This window comes from Notothenia rossii (genome assembly GCF_949606895.1).
Source record: "Notothenia rossii genome assembly, chromosome: 8".
In the NCBI taxonomy this organism is placed as follows: Eukaryota; Metazoa; Chordata; class Actinopteri; order Perciformes; family Nototheniidae; genus Notothenia; species Notothenia rossii.
In genome coordinates this window covers 63531444-63558109 of record NC_136906.1, presented here as the reverse complement: position 1 = coordinate 63558109, position 26666 = coordinate 63531444, and the positions used below count along the sequence as shown (strand labels likewise).

The window sequence follows — 26666 nt, the reverse complement described above, 5'->3', positions numbered from 1 at the left end:
TGAGGTAAAGGCACATCTTTATATGATCATTATAGTTATAAAAAAAATAAGAGAACAAAGTAAACAGGTATAAAATACTATATGACAGTAAAAAAAAGTTGTTATTAATAAACAAGAATACACTTTGAAAGGGGAGTGATTTGTAAAATATCCATTAAGAAAAATAAATCTCCTTACAGTTCTGTTTCATATGGGTGTTGAGAGATGTATCCATAGATCTCTTAATGTTGCTCTCAAAGTGCACAAGATTGATGGTTTTAACTTCAACATTTAAAAACAAATCTTCCCGGGGGAGCATGCCCCCATACCGCCCTAGAGGAGGTTAGGTTCCCCCCCCCACACGCACACTTTAAATCATGTTCACATGGATAGGAAACTAAATTGCACATATCTTGCGTCCATATATTTCTTTTTGGTGGTCATGCCACAACCGTGCATGCATACGCAAATCATGGTAAGATATCTGGATTAAGAGGTTGCTTTTTCTTTGCACAGCATGAAAGAAAGGCCAAATGAATGGGCTGTGATTTTAGTATTTTTAAGCAGCGGTAAATAATTTGTACGGCCCTCGGAGGATGTTGAAAAAATTGAAATGGCCCTTGAGAGGAAAAAGGTTCCCCACCCCTGCTGTAGGTGGTATGTGTGCTCAGTAATTTCGCGCAATAAGGTCCCACACTGCTGTCGTTTCCTATCTCTTGAGGACTTTGAGTGGTTACCACTGCTCTGATTACAACGAGTGTTAGAACAACGTCTCTTCTCGATCTTCCCGCGATCTTCTCGCGTCCCGCCCACCCCGACCCTTTCCGATTACAGCCGAGCCACTCCGATTACAACGAGAGTTAGAACGAGAACGTGACGTCATATTTACATTAGACGGATCCTTTCTAGCCATAACCTTGCCTTAGCGACAAGAGGCAGATATGAAATCTCCCTTCTACACAATATAATATTTGCAAGTATAGAGTAGTGGCTGATGTTTTAGTCAGAAACAGGTAAACTGTAGTGTACACGTACTACTAATAAATAACTTTAGTGCGAGTAAGTTACGTATTTGCACTGTAAGAGACTCAACGCAGCCTCACTCGCAGTTTCTCGCCACATCTGGCCGAACAATGAAACCTAGCCAAAGTAGCTAGATAGCATTAAACATATAGCTGCTAATGCTATCAATATAATGCCGATTGAAGAATGATCAGAGAAAAGAGTGTAAGCTACATTAAATTAAGATAAAATAAATATAATAAAAAAGAAGAACGGCCTAAAGGAAAATAATTGTCATCCAGGCAGCGAAACTCAAACAATAGTTAGCTGTTCAACATTGGCAAAACATATTTATTTAAGTTTAAAAATATGTATTTAGACCCCTAGCTTGCTCACATTATGACAATATATCTGCTCACTTTGTTAAAAACGTTTTGTTTCTGTATAACTTACCTAGAGTTAGACTCTCCTCCGCTGACATCCATCCTCCACAGCAGCCAGAGGTGAAATGGCAGTTGGGACATTTGATTGACAGTTGGATAGTTGAAAAATGATACATTTGAAATAACTCAACCGTGATTGGGCAGGACAGTGCCCAATGTTAGCCCAGTTTTAACCAGTTTTGTGCATTTTTATTTGTTCTATACACACATGTGTGTGTAAAATAGTTCAGAAATGACACTGAATGTGTTGAATTGCCTTTGACACAGAAGTGTGTTAAAAAAAAATGACACATTAATTCTAGGAGTGTAATACTTCTACAAACACTATGGTAATAATATGCATTCATTATGACAATATCATACTATTATAGGAGTGTTCTACAGTGTGCTCAAAAAACAACTACAGAAACACTAAATATTATACTACTGTAGTACTATTTAAAATAATATAGTCTTAATACAGAAACACCAAAAAAAACACTATGGTAATACTTTTACAAATACTATATAATAATATGCATTCACTATGACAATATCATGCTATTACTATAGGAGTGGTCTACAGTGTGTTCAAAAAACAACTACAGAAACACTATATATTATACTATAGTTATACTATTTAAAATAATATAGGAATACTACAAAGATCTAGATACATAGTATTACTATTGAAATATTATAGGGCTACTATAGCTAGTAAAATGGCACTACAGAAAAGACTATAGTAATACGATAGCTGGTGAAAAATACTATAGAACTCTACAAACTTACTATAGGATACTATACAACTCTTATAGTATACTATAGTAATACTATAGTTCATTTTCGTAAGGGAACAGCTGTTTGCTTTTCACCCAACAACGACAACCGACTCACGGAACGCTATGTTCTAGCGTTAATAAATGAAACAATTTAACAAAATTGCTAGTCAAAATACCAATACCACAGGACAATTTTTTTTTTTAAAGCAATATTTTTAGTGGCCCGAGCGGGCAAGTGGAAAGTACGTTATGCTGGCCCGGGGTGTCTAAATACTGCTTCCGGGCCAGCGGGCCATTTATAATGTCGAGCCCTTACCGGCCGGCCCACATCGTCCGACCGGCCCACTTCAGTACCGGCCCATCGGGATTCGTCCCGAACGTCCCGATGGCCAGTCCGCCCTTGCATGTCAGATCAGCAGAGTCACTCCCTATTATCCCCCATAACCCCTAAACCTGTCTATTAAATACTATGTCTCTTTTTGAATATCTATATTTCCCCATTTTGCTCCCTCCCATTTTTTACCCACATGCGTTTGGACGAAGGGATTGGCTTGTGAAAGAGAGAAAGCTCCACTGACAGGTATGACTGAAGTTATTCCCTCTCCTGTTGGCTTCAATCAAGCGTTAAAAGAGAGTTTCTCTTAACTCCTCATGAGAGTATAGGGGAGTGAATGCTGCAGGGTGAGCGAGCACTAAAAAGAAAATGGGAGAATCATGATAAAGAGCCAGGTTGAGACAGAAAAGACGAAAAGTATGATAAGTACTCTTGGCATAGCGAATGAACAGTTTGATGTTTTCTGTTTCACCAACCAGGTGTGGAAGTAGAAGGATTGTCTTAAATTGCAAAGCATCCTTTACCATTGTGGAGTTAATTTTGGTTGTTTATTCATTTATTTTCTATTTATTTATTTCAATCATGAAGCTTTAAGATATGTGTTTAGTTGTGCAGGTTGTAATGAAAAATAGGTCTCAGTTGGGAGGGAACCTTGGTTCCAGTATTTTGTTTCCCTTGGAACTCTTTTGATGAGGGACCGTCAGCCATCTTTAAAAGCCAAGTGAAATGTTTGTCACTTATGTTTTGATCAGCCACAGGGCACACGGGCAGCCGGTTAGTGTTTGGTTTACACATGTGATTTTGGTGACAGACTTTTGTTGTGTATGCTCTATGTAATTTGTGTGTAAATGTGTTTTCTCTTAGGTTGATAACCTAACTGTAAATTGATTTGTATGAAGAAAAGCTGACTTGCTGATACCATGTGCTTCTTTGAGTGGAGAAGAGCATGTTAAATAAACATAAATCCGAAACTAAAGTTGTGGTCACGCCACGGTTGTCTAGCCCTCTCGGTGGGAGTAAAACCGAACAACCATTAATCACCTATTTGTGAATGTTTAACTTCAGAAATGGTTAAAAATGTCAACAATTCATGTTTAAAATGATCTTTAATTATGAAAACAAATCTAGGTTTTGTTATTAGTCCCTATATCTTTTCTGTTAGCACTATCATCAGGTCAACTCTTTCTAAAAACGTATAATTCAATACGCAGTTCAAGACCAAGTGCTACCGAGGTGTCCCTGAGCAAGGCACCGTTCCCTACACTGCTCCCCGGGCGCCGTTCAAAATGGCAGCACACTGCTCCTAACACTAGGATGGGTCAAATGCAGAGAAACAATTTCCCCACAGGGATTAATAAAGTATATTATAAAAAAATAATAATATGAATGTGCCTCTGTACTTTTTGTTTGCTGCTTTTAGGCAATCCCATGCTAACGCTAATGCTAAATATTATCGTCATACACTTTCATGTTAGCATTGTCTTTGTGTGCATGTCAGCATGCTGACATGCACACAAAGCACTCAAATTCACTCTATGCACTCAATTGGTTTGGATCACAGATTGAAAATTAGAAAAATATGGCTTTATAATATAAATACCGCCACTGTTTATCTGCTGTTGACTGATCCACTTCCCTCCTCAGCTCCGTCGCGAGGTGAGGGAATTGCTATTTAATCAAAAAAAGTGTCACATTAATTCAGACAAATTCAAGCAATCTAGTTTTCTAATAAAGCTGTCATATTTGCATCCGGTGACTTACACTCACCATCGTTTCGGATTAATTCCCGTCACAACCCTTTTGATTTATGAATGCACAATAACTGAGGGCAATGTCTGTGACTGACTGTGAGCGAGTGTGTGTGTGTGTGTGTGAATTTGTGTCTACAAAGCGCTGACTTTTAATCTAACATGTTGCTCTAAGAGAAAAAAATCACATTTTGCAATAATTGAGCATGTTATGAGGGAGAGATGAGACTCCTGGTGTGAAGGAGCTTGAGTAGCATCATTGGTTCCCTGTTCTCCTGCAGCGTCTCATCTTTTCTTATCGCACCGCTGTTCATATGAAAAGACCAAATGCATGAAGATTTCTTATTTTTCCTCTCCACTGGTGAAACATGTAGGTCAACACCTCATGCACACACAAGGAGAGGCAACGTTCTTGGTTATCTCTAAATTGCTTATCTGTAGAGAATGGCAGTGTTATTGATTAGACATCTTTGATTATTTTAGGTTTTCCAAATGTAATGGATTTGTACACAGTCAATGACACAAAATGCCTCAAGTGTACTCGTCTTATATCCGTGGTTCAATAACCATTATATCTTCTATTACTCTTGTTCCGGTTGTTTTTCCTGCCTTGCAACTCAATGCTTCTTCCCTGAAGGAACATTATTAGGTAAACATGTGTCTCCAATTTGTCTTCTCAGGTGGTGCTCCCAAAATACTATTTGGGACTGTCAGACAAACACCCACATCTGTTCTATATTATTTCCCTCTATGCTTCTGTTATCACTTCATTGCCGCTGAGTAAAGTAACTTAAGTGCACGAGAGGGGGCTTCACAATGTATATAATCCTGTTATCGCGACCTAATCCAAACTAAACAAAAGGCTGATACTTTCTGATCACACTGTCGAATTCTAAGCTCATCCACAAACATTTCTGCCACTGTCAATTTGCCTTTGTATTGACATTTGTGTTACAGCATCCAAAATCAACTCTTTGCAGTAGAATAGACGATGGAGCAGGCAGAGGATGTGAGATCAACCGAACAAACAAAGAGTGATCCAGGAAGGAGACATGGTGGATCTGCTCTCGGATGTATGTCTGTTAATGTCACTATAGGAGAGTCATGGGACATTTGACCAAATAAGAGCCTTGACAAACTTAAATCACGTGTTGTCATGATGAAACCACTGTTTTCTGAACTGTTGTGCATGCGGATTAAAACAAAGTGATAATTTACTAGAAAAAGCTTGTTCAATTGTGTTTTTAATCGTCTTCATCTATCAAAAATCTATTGAAGTAACACAGAGACCATTTATTTTATTTTATCAAACTTTGATACCTGTTCGAAACAATAACCTACAAATAAGCACCAAATTATTTTAGCCTCCTGCATCTGGCTTCAAGTGTTTTTGAGAATTGATTTTAACTCTCTTCATGGCATTGTTCTTGTCTTTTAGTTCTCCAGGTTTATACTTCGAGATTCGTTGACGTCTTTGATGCCTAACACAGGCTTTTAACAAGGATCTTATCCTGATTTAATAAAGTTAAAACGTTTATTTGAATACATTTTTATTTTATTTTTGCATTACTGGCATTGGCTTTACCTGTTGTCATATGGTTTTATCCTTTGTTGATAATTTGCCTTGTGTGAAGCACTTTGTACGCTGGGTTTGAAATAACGCACTATTAATCGAAAACTTGGATGTTTTTTACAACTCACTATTATAATCATCCTATTTACATTACATGTATTAAGACTCTCTCAATCTTTGGTCTTTTGTTTGATGATATACTGTATCTGTTTTGTAAATTGTTGTTGCTGTCATGATTGTCACTACCCTCGCATTTCTCTCTGAATGCTTTAATCGTGAAATGTTTTCAAAATAAGGAAAAAATGAAACTTCTAAATAAGTCTTTAGGCTCTTACTCAGAACATGTTTGATATAATCTTGATGGCCATAAATTAGATCAGCAAGTAGGACTGAGACATCTGCTTATATTAACTGTTGGCTCTGACCCTAAAATCTGCTGATGCACAGCAGAGCTGGCATCTAATAGTCAGGCTGGAGGCCAAATCATCCTCTGAAAAAAAAAAACTCTATTAAGATTTCTGCATTTTCTGATTCAAAACAGATGCACTTGTGATATCTGATTACCATCTTCTGGCCGATGTCTGTCACTGCATGTGAAAAGTAATAAATAGTAAATACCACTGAACCAGCACCAGTTAGGCTATATATGGTTTATTTATTTATTAAAGCTGAAAAGCCTGAAAATACTTAACACTTCTGCTGTACTCATTAGAAATAAAACCTTAATCCTTCTGTTTACATGATTTGATTTCTGTTCAAAGATGGATGCCACTGACGAGGCTTCAAAAGACTGAATCTCACGACCCTGCTCCCTCTTAAACTGTTGAAGAAGCAGTCATAAATGGTCACTGTCTCCAACAGATTTGGCATTTCATTACACAGAGAGCGCTATGTTACACTTTCAGATATGTACACAACTCTCTTTTATTCAACTGTCATACATGAAGCAAAGCCACCAGGAGCTGTCTCCCACACCCCATGCAGACAGCAGAGAAAAAACAGTAACTTCCTGTCACTCGCTTCCTAAACGTGCAGAGAAAGTGGTGCAGAGAATTGGACACAACAGACAAACCGAGTAATAAACAGCTAATTTCAGTAAACACACCATCCAAACCAGAGGCCGGTAAAGGTCATTGTTCTGCAAGTCACAGATGACAGTCAAGTCTTTTATCTCAAGTCCCAAATTCAGAAAAGCAAGTCCTAACTTTTAGTTTTGAGTCAAAATAAAACAAGTCCTAAAGCACTCTAATGGAATGCAATTTTAGAACCACATAATCAAGCAAAATCATTATTGTATCACTTATATATACCGTATATATAATCACCATAATGCACAATGCAGGTCAACAATGTTTTTCAGGGGGCGGAACTTCAGATGTGTCAATCACGCTGCTGACTCGTCCAATGATCGTTTGAAGCCTCATCCACGCACGTACACAATTGTATCTTTAACTTTCACTTTCGGATCACTTTTATCGGAGGATAGGCTACTGTATGTACGAAGGTAGATTGACAATAGAATATATCAACATATTTTAATTATTTACCAAATAATTTAAGTCAAGCCCATATCGTGTGCTTCGATCAGATCAAAGATTACTTTCGTTTTCCTCTCACAATCTTCTCTTCGTCTTTCGAGTTGAGCTTGTCAGCACTAAAGGTAGGCTATGTTTGTATTAAAATATTTTACAAGATACATACGTAATTAGTACAGTATATACATTGAAGTCCATGTGTTGAATCTGCCTGTCGGTTTTTTGTTTCCCTGCAGGTGAAGTTATGTCAGATTTATCAGGGGAAGTAAGGAATGAAAGCCCACATTCTGGTGATGCTCGGCAACGTAAGCAACTATTTTTCTATTAAAAAAATAACGGGATTAGGTTTCAGTTGTAGTCACAGCAGGTAGTCTGTTGTTTCAGAGGCAGGTTAATGCATCGACTCTGACGTCTGGCCATTGGTCAAATTATGAGTGGAATCACAGCAGAAACCTTCTATTTCTGTTGAGAACTGTCTTTTGTTCTCCATGGAAAAACATGCCTCTTTTTTTAAAAACCCTTCATAAAATACCGTAAAACCCATAAGGACCCACCGTGACACAGGTGTCACTTGACCTTTAAATGTTCTGGAAAGTTCCTTATACAGCTTTTGCCTTTATTTTATCTCTTGAAATCGCTACGTGACACACCCTGAACAGTCTGGTGGGCCATGGTCCAGGTCACGTGATTTTGTGTTCCCATAATAACATGTCCAATATGTCCATGTGCCAGGCTAACACGTGACAGAACTTGCTACATTTTAAAAGCTTTTTTTGTTGCTAAAGGTGAAATTCAAGCCATTTAAAGGTCCCATCATGTTATTACCCATCCCCTTGTGTGTTATGTAGCTTTTTATGCATGAAAACGGTCTGCAGAGTCAAAAGTCCTCAAAGTACACCCTGTAGCGATTAAAACACAGAAAAAACATGTCTATGCTGTCCCAGAACGCCTCGTTGGAGATTTTCCTTTTTCCATTTTTTTCTTCCTGGGTCGTGGTGATGTAAGGGGCTACGTGACGTAACGGCTACGCGGATTGGTCAGCCTGAACTCAGCCTGAGAAAGCGAGACACAGCGAAACTCAGCGTGAACTCAGCCTGAGCACACACACAAACTCACAGCCAGGCTACGAGTGTGTGTGTGTGCCCAGGCTGAGTTCAGGCTGAGTTTTGCGTTGTCTCGCATACCCCACGCAGCAACCAGGAAATGACACCAGTAATCCAGCTCACACTGTCCGCTCCAGCAGCGAGCCCCGCAACGTCCCGCCAACACGGCACCCAGACCCCACGCAGCATTGTCATCTGTTTGTCATTACTGGTGTCATTTTCTGGTTGCTAACAAACACCATTGTAACACATAATCACTGATGTTCCGCTGTAACAGTGGTGGACTCATCAGAACATAGTGGGCGAGCTGACCAATCAGAGCACAATGGGCTCGGGAGGGGGAGGCAGGAGCTCCAACAAGCCGTTTAGGACAGAAAGTGAATACACATGCTATACAGAGATGCTGTATGAGAAACCAATGTCATTTTGGAACATTGAGCAATGTAAATCTATTCTAGTAGACCTCAACAATGGAATTATGATCAGTAGAAATGGCCATGTCATGGGACCTTTAAGAATTACAATGTTTACATAACATGTCCTTTATTACATTTAACCTGTTGTGGAAACATTTCTTGATCAAATAGATATGAAACAAATGAGAAAAACATCGCTGATGTCACATCGGGACTTGAACCCTAAAGTTTCACAGTAAACCAGGAGTGACTATGTCACAATTACAAATATTATTAGGATCTGCTCAGTTAATTTAGCTGATTCAATTATATTTAGTTTATATATTCTTTATTCTTCAATTCAAAGAATGTTCAAACTAATTTAAACCAAAAAATCATCCTCATTAATTAAGTTCTAAATAAGAGTTTTTTTTTTACCATTAAAGCCATTTCAGATATTTGACACTAGGGGGAGTTACTGGTCAGAAATGTGTTCTAGGTGGTGTATTTAGTCTAAATCATGTTCCCCTTAATTTTCCCAAAAGTAGAAATAGGCCCGGGTTATTATGGGTTAAATTAAAGTAATAGTGTTATGCTCTCAGCAATCTGACTGTATCCATCCAAGCTTTACTGGAAGTAGATCACAAACTTTTGAGTGTGAATGAATCTGATTAATAGATGTTTCTGTTTTTCTCATTAGAAGAGCGCTCCAAGGGTGTGGCTGTACGGGAAGGTGAGTCATAGATGGATAATTAGAAAATCAGCAGTTCAAATATAACACAATGCACATGACTTCAGGCTAAGCTAACCCATTTTTTGGAACTGCATAACAAAACATATTATTTTATTCATGTGTTATGTTCTCTCAAGTTATGTAAGTATATGAATCTGTTTCATAGTCACATCCATGTTCCTCCCTACAGGTGAATTGGTGTACCATATTGTTGTTAGCGGGACAACCTTTGGTGCACATGATCAGCTGATGGAGAAAGTGAAGACGGAAGCTAAGGATCAGTTTGATCTTGTTCAAAGCAACAGCGGCGACTACGACGTCACTATTGTCTTCTGCCCCATCGTTTCTCGCATGGGGCCAGATGTTGAGTCAGCCCTGAGAGATGTTACAGGTAAGGGAACTTTTCTTTCAGCCGGTTCATACTGAATGGAAATGGCTTATACATTTGAATGAATATATCGTTATTTTGTCCAAACAAAGTTAATTTACCAACATGTATACGTGTATATATTTGTATTTAGGATTAAACAAAAAAGCTACATGATTTAATAATAATGTATCTTCTCTTAGAATTGCTTTCCACATCAAACCTTACATAAAGAGCTTTAATATAAAAATTTCCTCCTTGATTATCTCATTTGTCCTCCTCTCTTTTTGTGTCCTCAGGTGATAAACCTGTCATTCTGGTTTTGCTGCACCACGCATATGAGGCCAAGTTCATTCCAATTGTCCAACCAGGGCGTGACGGCGCTAACATTAAGCTGCAAGTCAACGTTTTCTTCCACGAGACGAAAAATGGATTACTCAACTGTAAAGAAAATAGCGCTGCTGTTTGCGAGATAAAAAATAAATTACTAGATTTCCCCATTTCAAAAAGAAGTGATACTAGTGGAAATGCCCAGGGTTGCAATCTCTTCTGTTGTTTCAGTCGCAACTAAATGTAAGGAATCACTAACAACTAAATTAAAGCAGGCAACATTTGATTGATTAGACAGTTTTGCCTTGTAATTTTACTCTTGTACCGATTGCAGAAAACAGTATTTTATCCTCCTTTGTAAAAATGAGTTGAGATATTATTTGTGGTGTAATGATGTCTGTATTTCTGAGTGTAAACAGCTAAACAAAGAATCCTCTTCTCTTTACCTGCTCTTGAATTTATTAAGTTTCATAATGTAGTGTGTTTTGCCATTTTCTTTCTCGCATTTTTAAAAACTAAAGACTGTTTAGTCTATTTTGTGAGCTGCTACTTGCAATTAGACATATCTTGTAATAAAATGTGATCAAATATGTGTGATAATTCTCCAATTGCTACTGTTGTTTTTCTATATATTATGACATACATGCAAAACAAGTGATTAAAGAGTGCAACAAAGCTTAGTAAATAATATCTATATGCCAGAATCTAAACAATCACTGCAAAAATAACAATACAATGAAGAGGTATTTTTGTTTTAATGCATGAATTTTACAGGACGTCATCGCAAAGTACTTTTGCTGAGTGCATTGTGTGTTGATGATAAACTAACTACATACTTTTAATAAACTGCAATCACAGGTGTACAATCATATTGTCTGTGGTTTTTTATGAAGTATATATTCCTTTTTATATTAGTGTTTGTTGATACAAATGAATATAAACCCTGCTAAATAAAAATAAAAAGACAAGTTGAATAAGGAATAGTTTCCTGACTGCATTTAATTATAAATGTTTATGTTAATATTAGCATACAAATGTGTTAATTAAATATATCCAAATATATATCTTTAATTTACTTCTTAACTTCTTAGCAGTGTACAAAACATGTCAATGTTTTTTTCAAAGGGCGGGACCTCAGATGTGTCAATCGCGCTGCTCCAGCGACCAATCACAGTTTGAGCCTCCTCCATGTAAATTAACGTCGTTCATCTTTAACTTTCACTTTCGGCTCACCGCTGACGGAGGGTATTGTATGTACGAAGTTAGATTGAAAATACTGTCTTGAATAGTTTATTGTTTTAGAATAATCGACGGATAACGTTATCAACATCTTTTAGTTGTTTACCAAATAATTGAAATCAAGCCCATATCGTTTGCTTCGATCACATCAGAGATTACTTTCGTTTTCCTCTCACAATCTTCTCTTCGTCTTTCGAGTTGAGCTTGTCAGCACTAAAGGTATATTTGTATTAAAATATTGTACAAGATAAATACGTAATTAGTACAGTATACATTGAAATCCATGTGTTGAATCTGCCTGTCGGTTTTTTGTTTCCCTGCAGGTGAAGTTATGTCAGATTTACCAGGGGAAGTAAGGAATGAAAGCCGATATTCTGCTGATGTTCTGCAACGTAAGCAACTATTTTTCTATTGCAAATAACAGGATTAGGTTTCAGTTGTAGTCACAGGTAAATGGTAAATGGACTGTACTTATATAGCGCTTTATCCAGTCTTTAAGACCCCTCAAAGCGCTTTACATACTACATGTCATTCACCCATTCACACCCATTCATACAGAGCAGTGTACCTTACTCTAGGACCTAACATTCACACACATTCACACACTGTTGGCCATGCCATCAGGAGCAACTCAGGGTTAAGTATCTTGCCCAAGGATACATCGACATGTTGACTGCATGGGCTGGGATCGAACCCACAACCTTCTGGTTGAAAGACGACCACACTCCCTCACAGCCACAGTCGCCCCGGTAGTCTGTTGTTTCAGAGGCAGGTTAATGCATCGACTCTGAAGTCTGGCCATTGGTCAAATTATGAGTGGAATCACAGCAGAAACCTTCTATTTCTGTTGAGAACTGTCTTTTGTTCTCCATGGAAAAACATGCCTCTTTTTTTAAAAACCCTTCATAAAATACCGTAAAACCCATAAGGACCTACCCTGACACAAGTGTCACTTGACCTTTAAATGTTCTGGAAAGTTCCTTATACAGCTTTTGCCTTTTTATTTTATCTCTTGAAGTCATAATGTTGAATCTGCCTGTCTGTTTTGTTTCCCTACAGGTGCATTCATGACAGATTTATTGGAGAAAATAAAGGGGGAACACGACGATGTTGCTAAAGTTCTGCAAGGTAAGTGGCCATCTTGAAGAAGTGACTATTGAAAATAAACCATTAGCATAGTTATAGTAGGCCTACTATGTTTCAGTTTTAAAAGCACAAATAAAACAAACCGTGTTAATTGTTTCAGACGCAGGTATAAGCAACGACTCTGACATCCAGCCAGCAGAACTGCTCGTGTTGTTTCCTGGACATAAGTACCTCAAACTGAGGAGGACCATCTCGGAAATGATACAGGTGAGCTGAACATTTAAATTGTTACATGTTTGCATTATGTTGGAGAAAATGTGGAAATATAAGGGATCATACACACACAGTGGCGGCGTTAGGGTATGGCTGGGGTAGGCTATATAGCCCCACCTTATCCCCACCATGAAAAATGATTTTAAAGTAAGCAAAATAAAGTCCGCCAACTCGTGCGCGAGTAAATTGCACAGACAGCAGTTTCGTGGAAAATAAACCATTAGCATAGTTATAGTAGGCCTACTATGTTTCAGTTTTAAAAGCACAAATAAAACAAAACGTGTTAATTGTTTCAGACGAAGGTATACGCAATGACTCTGACATCCGGCCAGCAGAACTAATATCTAACTGAATCTGGTATCACATTCATGCAGAGGTGGAAAAAGTACTCAGCTATTTCAGTAGCCACTTGTCTGGAAATACCGAAGACTAGAAACAGTTTTGAAAACTTTTATCACGTAGTGATCCTCTTCTCAATAGAACATCTTTGATAATGTCTTCTGGCCAATCAGAGTCACGATAACGGCGTGGTGTTGTTGCAGGAAGTCCCAACGGAGAATACTTTTGCTGCAGTACATCTCTATACATCGATACTATCAATACGTAATGAAATAAGACCCCAGGGTTTGATGATTGATAGGTGCGTGGGCTGTCTTTCATTTTGACACACAGAACAATGGCGACTATCCACCCTTATCCACAATGTAAAGTAATTCACACAGCCTCTTCCCTCAGTGAGGAACAGCAGGTTCAGCTTTCAGAACAAAGTAACAAAACACTAAAATGGCATTCATTTTTTTAAATATGTCGTTTAGTAATAGATTTATTTATTTTTCTTCTCAAGAGAGTACCAGAATGTGTATTTTATTTTAGTATTTCAAAAAAATCTCCTGGGGGAGAATCCCCCCAGACCCCCTTGCAGGGGATGGGTTTCCAGCATGTCAACTCTTTCACTTCTGGGGAAATTGCAGGATTGGCTCCATGTCGCCCTTTACTACAAGAGAAATGTGCCTTTCTATTTCATACAGTTCAATTTGGATTGAGACAGGGAAATAATCTAAACCTCACGTGTGGCGTTTCACTGTCAAGGGGAGCGTGTATGTAATTACATTGCAAATACTGACTTGAGCCCCACCACTGTATGGGTTAGCCCTACCATAGATTACCCAACAAAAATACTCTGGAGCGGCAACTGTACACACATCTTTTTGGATTGCCCATTAATAGAAGGATTTTGGAAGTCTGTTAAGGAGGAAATTAAAAACATATTGGAAGTGACTGTCCCACTAGGGCCTATGTTGTTCTTCCTCGGAGCTATACCTACAGAAACATACAATCCGGACCAGATGTACATATTACGCATAGGCCTACTTCTATTAATTGCCAAGAAGACGATAACTGTGAACTGGAAAAACGTAAAACCTCCGACAATTATTCAGTGGAAGCACAGACAGGTCTACACAATACACTACAGCTTTATTTATAAAGCACTTAAAAACCTCCAGACCTAAGTGCTGTAGAGTCAAATAAACAAACAAAAACATTAAAAAAAAAACTCACACAACACAGCTCACACACCGTAAAACAAGTACAAGTAAAAACAATAGACAATTTAACGCAATACACAATGGAAAAGATGACGGCAAGTCTACACATGAGAATGGACTCCTTTATCAAAAGGTGGAATGGTGTTAAAAGATAGCCTACCTGGATGTCTAGTTGAAAAGGGTTGTTTTAACTTAATTGAGTTTCAAAAGAACATTATGGAAAATGTCCCCGTGTAACCGATCCTGCTCTGCTAAAGACGTCACTCCTTGTGTAAAATGAATTTATTTATTTGTATTTTCTTTACTATTATTAATTAATTTTTTATAATTATCTTATTTATTTCCTTATTTTAACTTTTAACTCTTTTACTTTATTTTTTATTTTATTTTATTTTATTTCATATTCTTTTTTACCATATTATTATTTGTCATTTGGATGGCAAAGTCTGTCTTGATTTGGGAAAAATGAAAATAAACAGTTTTTATTAAAGATGACATTGATAAAAACTAGGGATGCTCCGATCGCCAATTTTGGGGGCGATCGCCGGAATCAGTATCGGCCGATCACCGATCCGATCAAGTGGGCGTGGCCTATGGGGATCTTCCATTTAAAGTCATGTTTAAAACTCAGTTAATGGGGCTCATTCACTGGAGCTTCCACAAACAACAACCAACATAATTATTACATTCAGATGAAGTACATTATTCAAGTTTACATTAACTTTGGATGATAACACGGGAGAAATGAGAGGAAGCGCTCTCTCTCCTCCTGACAGCCTGTCAGTATCGTCTCATGCAGCTCACTGATCCAGTAATGAGATACCAGACAGTAAAGAATACATATTATAACTTGTTTAGCTTGTTCCAGAGGTAGATAAAATAGCTAAATGTGTTAGGTCTAACTCTTAGTGTGTGTGTTGCTCCGCTCACCGGTCCGTCACAGCGGGCGGAGCTGCAGGATTTCTGCTTCACACACGTTGCATACCGCTATTTTATTATCATTTTTGGACACCTTAAAATACTGCCAGACTGGTGAAGCCATTTTGGCGAGCTTGTTTTGCCGCGCACAGAGAAAAGTGTCATGTATTTTACGTCATCATTTTACGTCATGCGATCGCGACCGGCATTTTTAGAGAGCACCGATTGATCGGCAGAGAGTGAGTATCGGCCGATATCGATCGGCGGCCGATCGATCGGAGCATCCCTAATAAAAACGAATCACTAAATAATTTGTCAATATAATATTTTTTGTTTCAGGAGCCTGGTCAGCTTCTAAGAAAAATGAAAAACTTCATCCCAAGTGAAGATTTCAAGGGTATGTACAGCCTTTAACAATACTTACACTTTCACATTGGCACACACTTGCCATTTAGTTTTGTTTACAATGATAGGAAATATAAGTAATTTTTAATATTGCCAATCCAACAACCTAACTTTCTCTCTCAGCTGCTCTAACAGGCAACGGGGTCTTGGTTGATTACCTCTGTATCATGAAGGAAATGCAGACCAATGTGAAGCACATCCTGAGTTTCCATGAAGCTCATATTCGTTTTCTCGAAGAAAACCTCGCAAATCAGCCGGACCCGGAATCAGCCCCCAATCTAAAGAAGCCCCTCAGTAACATCCCCCCTCAAGAAACACATGGTGAATCTCACACTCTTCCACTTCAAATCTAATGATGTTTATTTGTGGCTCTTTGGCAATAGAGAGCAAACCACCTTTTAAAATAAATGAACATCCTTACAAACCAAAACATATGCATTAAATAGTACTAGAGGTTATATTTTGACTGACAAACCCATCTGTCATTTAATATTAAAAATTACATTTTCCCTTACTACATTTTGTCTGGAGCTTTTGACCGGATACCACCACCTTATTTAACAAGACATAAGAGAGTTTGTTCATTTACTACAGCAGTCCCATTCATGTGTTTTATTTGGTTGAGTATGGCTAATATCTAACTGAATCTGGTATTACATTCATGCAGAGGTGGAAAAAGTACTCGGGTCTGTTACTTAAAGGTGACCTATCATGCAAAATGCACTTTTGTACGTCTTTTATACATGAATATGTGTCCCCGGTGTTCCAGGGAACTCACCAAGTGTCAGAAAACACAACCCTCTTTATTTCCCTCCATACCCAAATCTCTTAAAAGGGGCTGCAACGGATCTGATACAGACTGATCCAGATTTGAACACTGTCCTGATGTCACAGAAGTGGCGCTAGGGCTATTGGGCCAACTCCACCAATCAGGAGGAGACAGCCACGGACATTGCTGTTCGAAAGCGCTGGAGACGCTGTAGTACATATGCCAGGCCTGTAGATGGTGCTGTTCTCACAGAATCAGCCCATTCAAAGACAGTGTTAAATTGAGCTACTGTAAATGAGGAATGGCTAAAATGCATGATCTGTTTGGTATTTTGAAAAATAAAAATTATAAATATGCCTTATATAGATATGGTCCTACACTATATTATTCAAATATAGCATGATAGGTCCACTTTAAGCAAAAGTACAAATACTACTTACTAAAAATACTGATACCTGATTTAAAAAGGTTACTTCAGAAGAAATGCAGATTTATTAGCAGCTAAATGTACTTAAAGTATCAAAACTAAAGTAATGGTTAGGTAAGCAGGACATTACTATCTCATATCATATAAACTGCCATGTGTTTTTTTTTATATAAAAAGGTGGTGTAACTATGAGCGTGAAATAAATCTAGTGAAGTGAGAAGTACAATACTTGCCTCTGAATTGTAGTGAAGGAGAAGTATACTATAAAGGAGCATAAAACCACCACCAAGTACTCACGTAGACTAAAAGTATGTCAAAATGTACTTAAGTCAATTTACTTAGCTACATTGCACCACTGCATACACGCTATTTGTTATATTCACTGTAGGATTCTATTTTAACTCAAATTAAAGCTATTTTTAGCATAGGTTTAACAAATATTTTAAGCTTCAAAATAATACCATACTATGATAATAAAATGGAAAATAAGTGTTTGGGACCTTTTGTGCAACAGCTCCATTAAATCAATTCTAAGCTTTTGTTTTGCTAAATCTACACAACTGTTCAAACTTTTGTTGGTTCCAAAAAGTTTGCGGGAAAAAAAGACATCAGTGTGGTATATACATTTAAATTCATGTGTTAAGTCTTTTCCACAGGAAACTCGTCAGATTTACTGAAGGAAATAGGGAATCAAGACAGGGATGCTGCTGATGTTCTGCGAGGTAAGAGACCATTTTTATGTTGGGCGAGGGTGACTATTGCAAATAAACATAACAACAGGATTAGGTTTCAGTTTTAATCACAGGTAAATCCAACTCTGTTGTTTCAGAGGCAGATTTATGCATCGACTCAGACATCCGGTCACTGACTCGAGAAGACCTGCTCGAGCTGTTTCCTGGACCAAAGAACTTCAAACTGAGAAGGGGGATCTTTGAAATGATACACAAACCGGTAAGCTTTCAAACTAAAATGTGAGATTTAAAAGAGGCAACATAGAAACTAGGCCTTAATTAAGTCATTCAATATTTCTGTAATATAACATTTTGTTTCAGAAGCCTGTTAAACAGCTCCCCCCCACAGTGGTGAATAACCGCAACCCTTCCAGTGGTATGTACAGCCTTTTAACATCCCTTTCACATTTGGCACATACTTGCTATTTTGGTACGGTGAAAAGCCCTGGAATTGCTTGTCACTGAACTTTGAGTTTAGAGTATGTCATCCCAGAATTTGACCTACTGGTTGCAGGGTAAACTTCTGTCCACCTTAGCAGACATATGTGTTCAGTGAATCCATTCTATATGGTTTATTATTTGTCAGTCATTTAATTATGCTATTTCCTTGACATTTTCTTTGACGCACGGGAATACCCTATCCATGTTTGGTCTAACATAGCCCTACAATAACCATCTGAACTTCCATCCACCTCCAGCACATCTGACTTTTTTACACTTCACATTCCCATGCCACATTTAATAAGTAGAACACTTTGAGCTTATAACCCAAAATGAATGTCCCCTTTTGGAGTTGATTTTGAAATAAAACACTATAAGATATGAAGTCAGTAAGTACATTTATGCTTTCCAAAAACAGGTTCCTCCGTTGATAGTATGGAAACTTCTGATCAACAACCACCACGGAAAAGTAAATCTATTTATTTTTCTTCTTCAAGAATTTTGTCATGTTTGTTCATGTTTACAACAGCAGAGTTTTTCTAATTCTACATGACTGGTAGAAAGTTTGGAATCATTTGTTTTATTGAAAAATCCCCCAAATTATAATTCAGTCACAAATGTATTATTTATATTGAAATAGCAAAAGAAAAACAATTAAAAGAGTACATCTTCTACAAAGTTGAGGGTCTCAGAGTTTGCCTGACAAGGGAGATAACTGTTTGTTACCATATTTCCCTCCAAAGACCCTTCGATTTTAAATTGTTTATCAGTTCAGAAGAGCTTATGTGACAGTCAAGTCATTTTTAGCCACAAACGGAGGTTTTGGGAAATTGTTCCACTTTGGGTCTACTGTGGTCAAATGAAATAGGGATAAACTGTGATTTGTCTGTCCATGGCATTTTCAGTTCATCTTCACTGATGATGTTACACTGAGTGCTAACCTGTAAGACTAAGCACATATTTCTGTTGTGAGAAACAGTGTTAGTTCTTCATGGAAAACATGACTTTTTTTGCAAACATTTCAAAAATAAAAAGAAGATCTGTGTAAAGCATACTCTCTCCAACCTTAGAGTAAAGTAATATAAAGTAGTCCTCTCAGCCATTTCACTGTGTCCAATCAAGCTTCAATGGAAGGAGATCACAAACTTTTGAATGATATTGTGAATGAACCTGACTAATTAATGTTTTTTTTCATTACAAGAGTGCACCGAGGCTGTGAATAAATGGAAAGGTGAGTCAGAGTTAGAAACTCAGATGTTCAAATTTGTTGTAACTATTTTGTTGGAACTGCATAGCAAAACACATCATTTTATTCTAGTGTAGGTTCTCTCAAGTTATGTTTGTGTATTAATCTCTTTGATATTTACATCCATTTTCCTCCCCACAGGCAAATTGGTGTACCAGGAGGTTGTTACCGGAACAACCTTTAATGCCCATTTTCATCTGATGGACCGAGTGAAGAAGGAAGTTAAGGATCACTTTGATCTTGTTCAAAGCAACAGCAACGACTACGACGTCACTATTGTCTTCTGTCCCATCGTTTCTCGCATGGGACCTGATGTTGAGTCAGCCATGAGAAATGTTAAAGGTAAGGGACATTTTGTTTCAGCCTGTTCATACTGAATGGAAATGGCTTCTACATTTGTATTCACATAAAGGTTCTTTCTTACCTGTGTAAGCATAGTCAGGACATCAAAATATTGATGTTTTTATTAAGGACTATACAGTATATTGATATTTATAATTAAACATGTTTTGATTATCATTTATAATTTCTTAGGATTGCTTTCCAAACCAAACCTTACATTTACAGCTTTAATCTACAATTTTCCTCCCTAATTATCTCATTTGTCCTCCTCTCTTTTAGTGTGCTCAGGCGATAAACCTGTCATTCTGGTTTTGATGCACCACGCATATGAGGCCAAATTCATTCCAAATGTGCAACAAGGAGCTAACGTTAAGCTGCAAGTCAACGTTTTCTTCCACGAGACGAAACGTGGACTGCTCCAATGTAAAGAAAATGGAGCTGTTGTTAGCGAGATTACAAAATATTTACAAGAGATCTCCTTTCTAAATGCCCAGGTTGTGGCTGCTGGACATTCTGGAGAATCTGACAAAAGCAAGGCTAGCTGGGGCTCTTTTTTTAGAAGATGACCTTATTTAGCAGCTACCACACATGCTAATGTATCCAACTGCTTGTGAAGACCTCAGCTGATTGCCTATAGATGGGCCTTTTTCCTGTAAACTAAATGAATAACGCGTGTATTATAGATTATCTTAACAATTTAACTTTAGATTTGGCAGTGTTGGTGCGAGCAACGATGATATGTTTTCCTCTCAAGTAAAAGAACAAAGTTTAATGGATCACTAACAACACAAGTCAAGCAGTCCAGTTGCTACTGTGGTTTCTCTATATACTGTATTATGACATGAATGTAAAGTAAGTGATTAAAGAGTGCAACAAAGCTTAGTCATGTGCCAAAAGATTACCTTTTGAATACATACATATGCCAGAAATGTAATTATTGCTGCAAATATTAGAATAAAATGAGCAGCACAGTATATTTGGTTTTAATGCATGAATGTTAATTTTTGCTGCAATTAATTCTAAAGATTTTTTTTCCAGAGTATATGTTATGTGTGATGACGATATATACTTTCTATAAACTGCCGTTACAGCAGGTGCAATCACTTTGTCTGAAGTCCTTTTTAGACATAGTTTATAATGAGCTTCATCATGAAGCTGGAACATGTATCTTTTTGACGTAAATAGTTCAAGAATAGTGTTGACCCAAATGAATAATACACTGATAATTAAAAAAATACTATCATCTAAGAGTTAAACACATAACTACTGATATGTTGTGAGTAGTATAAGGAAGACTCCAAGTTGTTAGGCCATCAACTAATAAAAGAACGTTTTTGTTATTCAAGTAGGCCTATAGTCAATCAGGAGGAATACATTAGGGGTTTATTGAGCTAAATCAACGCAAAATGATAACACCTTTATTGTCTTTTTAAAAAAAGCTTATTCAATTGTGGTTTTAATATTTACCTTTCAAAGAATCTGATCTATTTTAAGTTTTAGATACAGAGACCATCAAGTGCTTTTATTTCCTCACACTTTTACAATTTTGCTTGTCTCAAACAAAAACCTTTCCATTACCACACCATTGTTTTAGCCTCAAACAAACGTGTTAAAGATGGCAAACTATGCCTGTGCAGTCTTCTTCTGAAGAGGATCATGTAAAGCTAAACTTACCTTAACCTGTTGTTTGTGTCTCTACCTCTGAGTTTAGCTGTACCAACCTGCGGGTGAACAGATTAGGCTACTGTAAAACGTTGAGTTGAACGACATATCAACAGCTCAGCAAACAATGTGAACACAAATCACCACAGACTCCAAACTATTATGTTATTATTAGCGGTGGCGGTTCTAGACCAATATTCTTATGAGAGGATAAACGCAGGTTAAAAAAGACAAAAAGACAGTTTAAAGTAATTGTGTAAAATAAATATTAAATTGGAATTTGTTCTGTACAGGTATTTATTACAATAACTTTAAATTACAGTTCTTTGTTTCAGTAGTACTTTTTTATATTTACAGTTCTTGTTTAAGTTACTAAGTTACAATTAAATTAAATTACATAAACAGTATTTGCTGCAACACTGAATATAAGGCACTGAACAGTTGAATCTCTACTGTACATCCGCCGGGTCTCTGCATCCCAGGCTGAGGCTTTATCTTCTTTCAGATTACAGCAACAATATCCTGCAGTTTTGTGATTTTTAGTCTCTCAACGTCTAGGCTTGAATGTTACTTGAATTAAAAAGGGAAAGCCGCTGGTCAGAGATGACAAGTGTTTTTTTTTTTCCTGCATGCACTGGCCCCTGTTGCCCCCCCAGCAAAACAGCATTTGTAAACTATGCTATTTGTAAGCCCATAGCCTATAAGAGGATGCTTTTTTGATACTACATTTCTTGGTTTCTTATTTTTAAGGTCACACACTATACTAAATTAAAACACATCTTACTGATATTTCTTTTATCTTGTATTTATTTGCTTTACATTTAAAATTGAAGTAATCAGGTTACATTACTTTTATATTGTGATACTCAGATTTCTTTACATATTACTATGACTTTTATGTTACAGTTAACTAGTAATTGTAACGCATAACATTTTTAAAGGCATCCAACCCTATATCCACCACATAGCAAACAAAATCATGTCCTCTCTGTAGATATAGATGCCAGAAATGAAATACTATATGACAGTAACACAAGAATACAGTTTAAAAGGGGAGTGATTTGTAAAATATCCATTAAGAAAAAGTAAATCTGTCTGCAGTTCTGTTTCATATGGGTGTTGAGAGATGTATCCATAGATCTCTTAATTTTTCTCTCAAAGTGCACCAGATTGATAACTCTAATATTTAAAAAAAAATCTTCCCACGCACTTATAAAAATAGCACTTTACCCCTGCTTACACCAATATGCCGTGTGAGCTGATTATCGAGCCTTCATTGTAACAGTCGCAGGTGTACTGTGTGTATGTGCGTGTGGGGAGTGTTGCTGTACAACATTCCACTGTAGCGCCTGGCACATTAATGGGAAACGCAATGTTTGAGCACCCTCTATGAAACGTCAAGCTACCCCACACCACCCCCAAAAGAAAAATATCTGGCGCCGCCACTGTTCTGGCTTACTATGTAAATAAGTTATTGGGCTTTTTTATCAACTAAGATTGACTGAATTTATTTGAAAACCTACCGCAGTTAGCCCATTGGCCCCATAGTTTGTTTGGACACCCCTGCCATAGAGAGTAATGCGTAATAAATGTCAACAATGGGTTTCAGAGGGCGGGACTTCAGATGTGTCAATCACGCTGCTCCAGCGACCAATCACAGTTTGAGCCTCCTTCTAAACATCGTTTATCTTTAACTTTCACTTTCGACTCAGCGCTGACGGAGGGTATTGTATACGAACTAGGAAGGTAGATTGGAAATACTTTCTAGAATATTCTATTGTTTTAGTTGAGTGATTGACGGCTAACGTTATCAAAATCTGTTTATAATTGTCCAAATAATTGAAATCAAGCTTCGATCAGATCAGAGATTACTTTCGTTTTCCGCTCACAATCTTCGTCTTTCGAGTTGAGCTTGTCAACACTTCATGTAAGTTTGTATCCAAATATTTCACAAGAAAAATTAAATATGACAACAGTGGAATCCATGTGTTGAATCTGCCTGTCTGTTTTGTTTCCCTATGGTGAAGTCATGACGGAGAAAATAAAGGAGGAACACCAGGATGTTGTTCTACAAGGTAAGTGGCCATCTTTAATATAGAGGATGACTATTGAAAATAAACCATTAGCATATTATAGTACTATTTTTCAGTTTTAAAAGCATAGATAAAACAAACCGTGTTGTTTCAGAGGCAGACTTACGCAGCAAATCTGACATCCAGTCACTGACTGGAAGAAACCTACTTAATATATAATTAAAAGCTTAGATGTGACATTTAAAAAAAGTCTTCAAGGACAGAAACTAGCAAATAGTAATGTTCTCCTTCAAAATGATTCTATAATATTTTTGGTTTAGATGCATGTTGAACAGCTCCTAAGGGAAGTAAAATGCTTCATAGATGAACTTGACATAGGTAGGTACAGCCTTGTAACATAACAAACATTTTTTTTAACACACACACACACCTCTCTCTCCAGCTGCTCAAAACAACAATGAGGTATTGGTTAAGAACCTCTTTATCCTGAAAGGCATGAGGACCAACATAATGAAGTTCCTTGATGATAAGATTCATTTTCTGGAAGGAGTTTCGCAGCTTCAAATGTTTCCATTCCATTTACTTATGACATGTTACACTAGTAACAGTAATTAAAAGTAGAAGCATTTGAGAAACCCTTTAGACTCAAAATAGTTTTCAGTTGATTTTCAAAGTAAATCTAAATCTCTTCCTCCAAACTTTCTTGATGTAAAAGATTGTCTTATGTCAATGTTTATAGCAGTAGCATCATTGATGTGCTTCATTTGGTTGCATACTGCGATTTTTTTTATTTCAATGTCATTGTACTTTAACGTTATTGCAGGGAAAATTGAAACGCAAACAATTTGACAGGTCAATTGAATTTAATCTGATAAATCCAAGCTGATTTCTATATATATTCTGAGATATTTTTCTATAAATGAAACTTTATCAATTTTTAGCCACAACTGCGCAACTGGGGTGTACATGTATTGAGAAACACATTTCGGTCTACTTTGGTACAATTAAATAGGGATAAACTGTGATGTGGTTGTACATAGCCTTTCCAGCTGATGTGCCCTATGTGACCAACCTTCCATTTCTGCTGAGGAACAGTGTTTGTTTTCCATGGGAAAACTTAACTTTTTTTGTAAACCCTTCATAAAAAAATCTGTGTGTAAGGCAGTGTGTAAAGTATTCCTCTCAGCAATCTGACTGTATCCAAACTTTTGAATGAGTGTGATTGAATCTGACTAATTGATGTTGCTTTTTTACTCATTAGAAGAGACCTTTGAATTTGTGAATGAACGAGAAGGTGAGTGAACACATGGCTATAGACTACGTTGTCATATCTTTGATCATAGCAAAACACATAATTGTATTCATGTTATAGGTTCTCTCAATATATGTAAGTGTAATAATCAGTTTGATATTTTCTTCCATTTTCCTCTCTACAGGTAAATTGGTGTACCATATGGTTGTTACCGGGACAACCTTTGGTGCACATGATCAGCTGATGGAGAAAGGGAAGAAGGAAGTTCAGGATCAGTTTGATCTTGTTCAGAGCAAAGATGACAAGTACTACGACGTCACTATTGTCTTCTGCCCCATCGTTTCTCGCATGGGTCCTGATGTTGAGTCAGCCATGAGAGATGTTAAAGGTAAGGGAACTTTTGTTTCAGCCTGTTCATACTGAATGGAAATGGCTTATACATTTGTATCAACATATACAGTAGGTTATCTCTTACTTGCATAGTCAGGTTTTAAAATATTGATGTATTTGTTTAAGAGTATATTATTGGTATTTATAATTTAAAAAAAATGCCATGATCATTTAGCGTCTCTTAGAATTCCTTTTCACACCAAACCTTACATTTAAAGCTTTAATCTAAAAAGGTCCTCCCTAATTATCAAATGTATCTTCCTCTCTTTTTGTGTCTCCAGGTGATAAGCCTGTCATTCTGGTCTTGATGCACCACGCATATGAGGTCAAGTTCATTCCAAATGTGAAACCTTCGTGTGACGGCGCTGACATTCAGTTGCTTGTCAACGTTTTCTTCCATGAGACCAAACCTGGATTACTCCACTGTGAAGAAAATAGAGCTGCTGCTTGCGAGATAATAAAAAAATTACAAGAGTGCCCTATTGTTAAAGCCCAGGGTCCGGCTGCTGGAAATAGTTTGACTGCTGATACGAGGTCCAGCAGTAACAAGACAATTTCCCACAAATGCTGCGTAAATTAAAACAACAAAGTGTAATGAATCAGAGATCCTGTATTAGTCCCACAGCAGGGAAATGTACATTGTTCCAGCAAAAGTAGCATAGCAGGTAAAAAAAACAAACATGCAATAATACAGCATACGCTAATTTATTAAAACAGAAAAGAAAAGCACACATTAGCTATACTAGAATACAAATAAAGACAAATAAGTAAGTAAAAACACAACCATTGCTAAATATAATGATCAGCAACTTCAGAACTTAGTGACATATATAATGTAAGGTGTTGAGACATTTAAAAAAAATGTTGGGACATTCATTACAATGATGGCTTCACATAAGGGAGATTATTGCAGTATTTCAAGAAAAGTGTCTATTGCACGCAGTTTCCTCAGCAGGTACAGTCTGCTCTGACCATTCTTGAACTGGGCAGCAGAGTGATCTAACAAAACAAGTCAAGCAGTCAAAATGTGATTGATTAGACAGTTTGGATTTTACTCTTCTTTCGATTGCAGAAAATATTTTATCCTCATTTGTAAGATTGATTTTAGCGACTAATTTGTCATCTAATGATGTCCCTATTTATTTAAATCATGGGTGTAAAAAGCTAAACAATGTGTTCTCTGCACATTTCCTGCTTTTGAATTTCTAAACCTTTTTCATGTAAGTTTTAAAAACTTACAAAAATGTTGAATTGTGAACTGCCACTGACATCAGACTTATCTTGTCAGAAAATGCATTTCTCAGAATGAAATACATAGTGTTCAGTATACTGTTGTTTCTGTATATTAGAAGGATGTGAATTTACATTAGATAAAAGAAGGCCACAGAGTTCATTGGGTGGCAAAAGGACATTTGAATATCTATCTAGGCCAATAACTTAACAATTACTGGAAACCATAAAAAAAAACATATTATTCCATTATTGTGCTTTTTTGCTGTACCTGATTCTAGAGTTATGTTGCATAAACTGATGTTATGTTTGATGATTAAAATACTTAATGCTTCTAATAAACTGCCATGGGTTTAATCATATTGTCTGTAG

The 26666-nt window shown here is 37.0% G+C and overlaps 3 protein-coding genes across 7 annotated transcripts in view; 2 read left to right on the top strand and 1 right to left on the bottom strand.

Annotated features, from left to right (window-relative positions):
* nkain2 (sodium/potassium transporting ATPase interacting 2) overlaps window positions 1–1468 on the bottom strand; it is a gene marked incomplete at its 3' end in the record, with an annotated part of 150427 nt that extends 148959 nt beyond the window's left edge. For both annotated transcript variants that reach the window (XM_079643473.1, XM_079643474.1), the window contains exon 1: window positions 1435–1468. In XM_079643473.1, the coding sequence (XP_079499599.1) occupies window positions 1435–1466 (32 nt within the window). In that variant the 5' untranslated portion in view covers window positions 1467–1468. The remainder of the gene's footprint in view (window positions 1–1434) is intronic.
* Window positions 1469–7263: 5795 nt separating this feature from the next.
* LOC307017218 (uncharacterized protein) lies at window positions 7264–11172 on the top strand. Of its 2 annotated transcripts, none has more exons than XM_079646773.1 (5): window positions 7264–7500; window positions 7612–7680; window positions 9577–9606; window positions 9797–9997; window positions 10273–11172. In XM_079646773.1, the coding sequence occupies exons 2-5, from the start codon at window positions 7620–7622 to the stop codon at window positions 10542–10544; spliced, it is 564 nt and encodes a 187-aa protein (XP_079502899.1). In that variant the 5' UTR covers window positions 7264–7500; window positions 7612–7619; the 3' UTR covers window positions 10545–11172. The 2 variants fall into 2 exon arrangements, with proteins under 2 accessions (XP_079502899.1, XP_079502898.1); XM_079646772.1 differs by having other exon boundaries at window positions 9574–9606.
* A 340-nt stretch (window positions 11173–11512) lies between these two features.
* On the top strand, window positions 11513–26651 carry LOC307015083 (uncharacterized protein). 3 transcript variants are annotated; one of them, XM_079643471.1, is made up of 17 exons: window positions 11513–11761; window positions 11872–11934; window positions 12602–12670; window positions 12789–12895; window positions 15706–15763; window positions 15895–16092; window positions 17612–17689; window positions 17797–17918; window positions 18020–18074; window positions 18558–18608; window positions 19341–19370; window positions 19527–19727; window positions 20007–23316; window positions 23417–23464; window positions 24684–24716; window positions 24859–25062; window positions 25346–26651. In XM_079643471.1, exons 2-13 carry the CDS (start codon window positions 11874–11876, stop codon window positions 20291–20293), a joined length of 1317 nt encoding a protein of 438 aa, XP_079499597.1. In that variant the 5' UTR covers window positions 11513–11761; window positions 11872–11873; the 3' UTR covers window positions 20294–23316; window positions 23417–23464; window positions 24684–24716; window positions 24859–25062; window positions 25346–26651. The 3 variants fall into 3 exon arrangements, with proteins under 3 accessions (XP_079499597.1, XP_079499598.1, XP_079499596.1); XM_079643472.1 differs by having other exon boundaries at window positions 11866–11934; window positions 17624–17689; XM_079643470.1 differs by having other exon boundaries at window positions 11866–11934.
* Window positions 26652–26666: the final 15 nt, after the last annotated feature.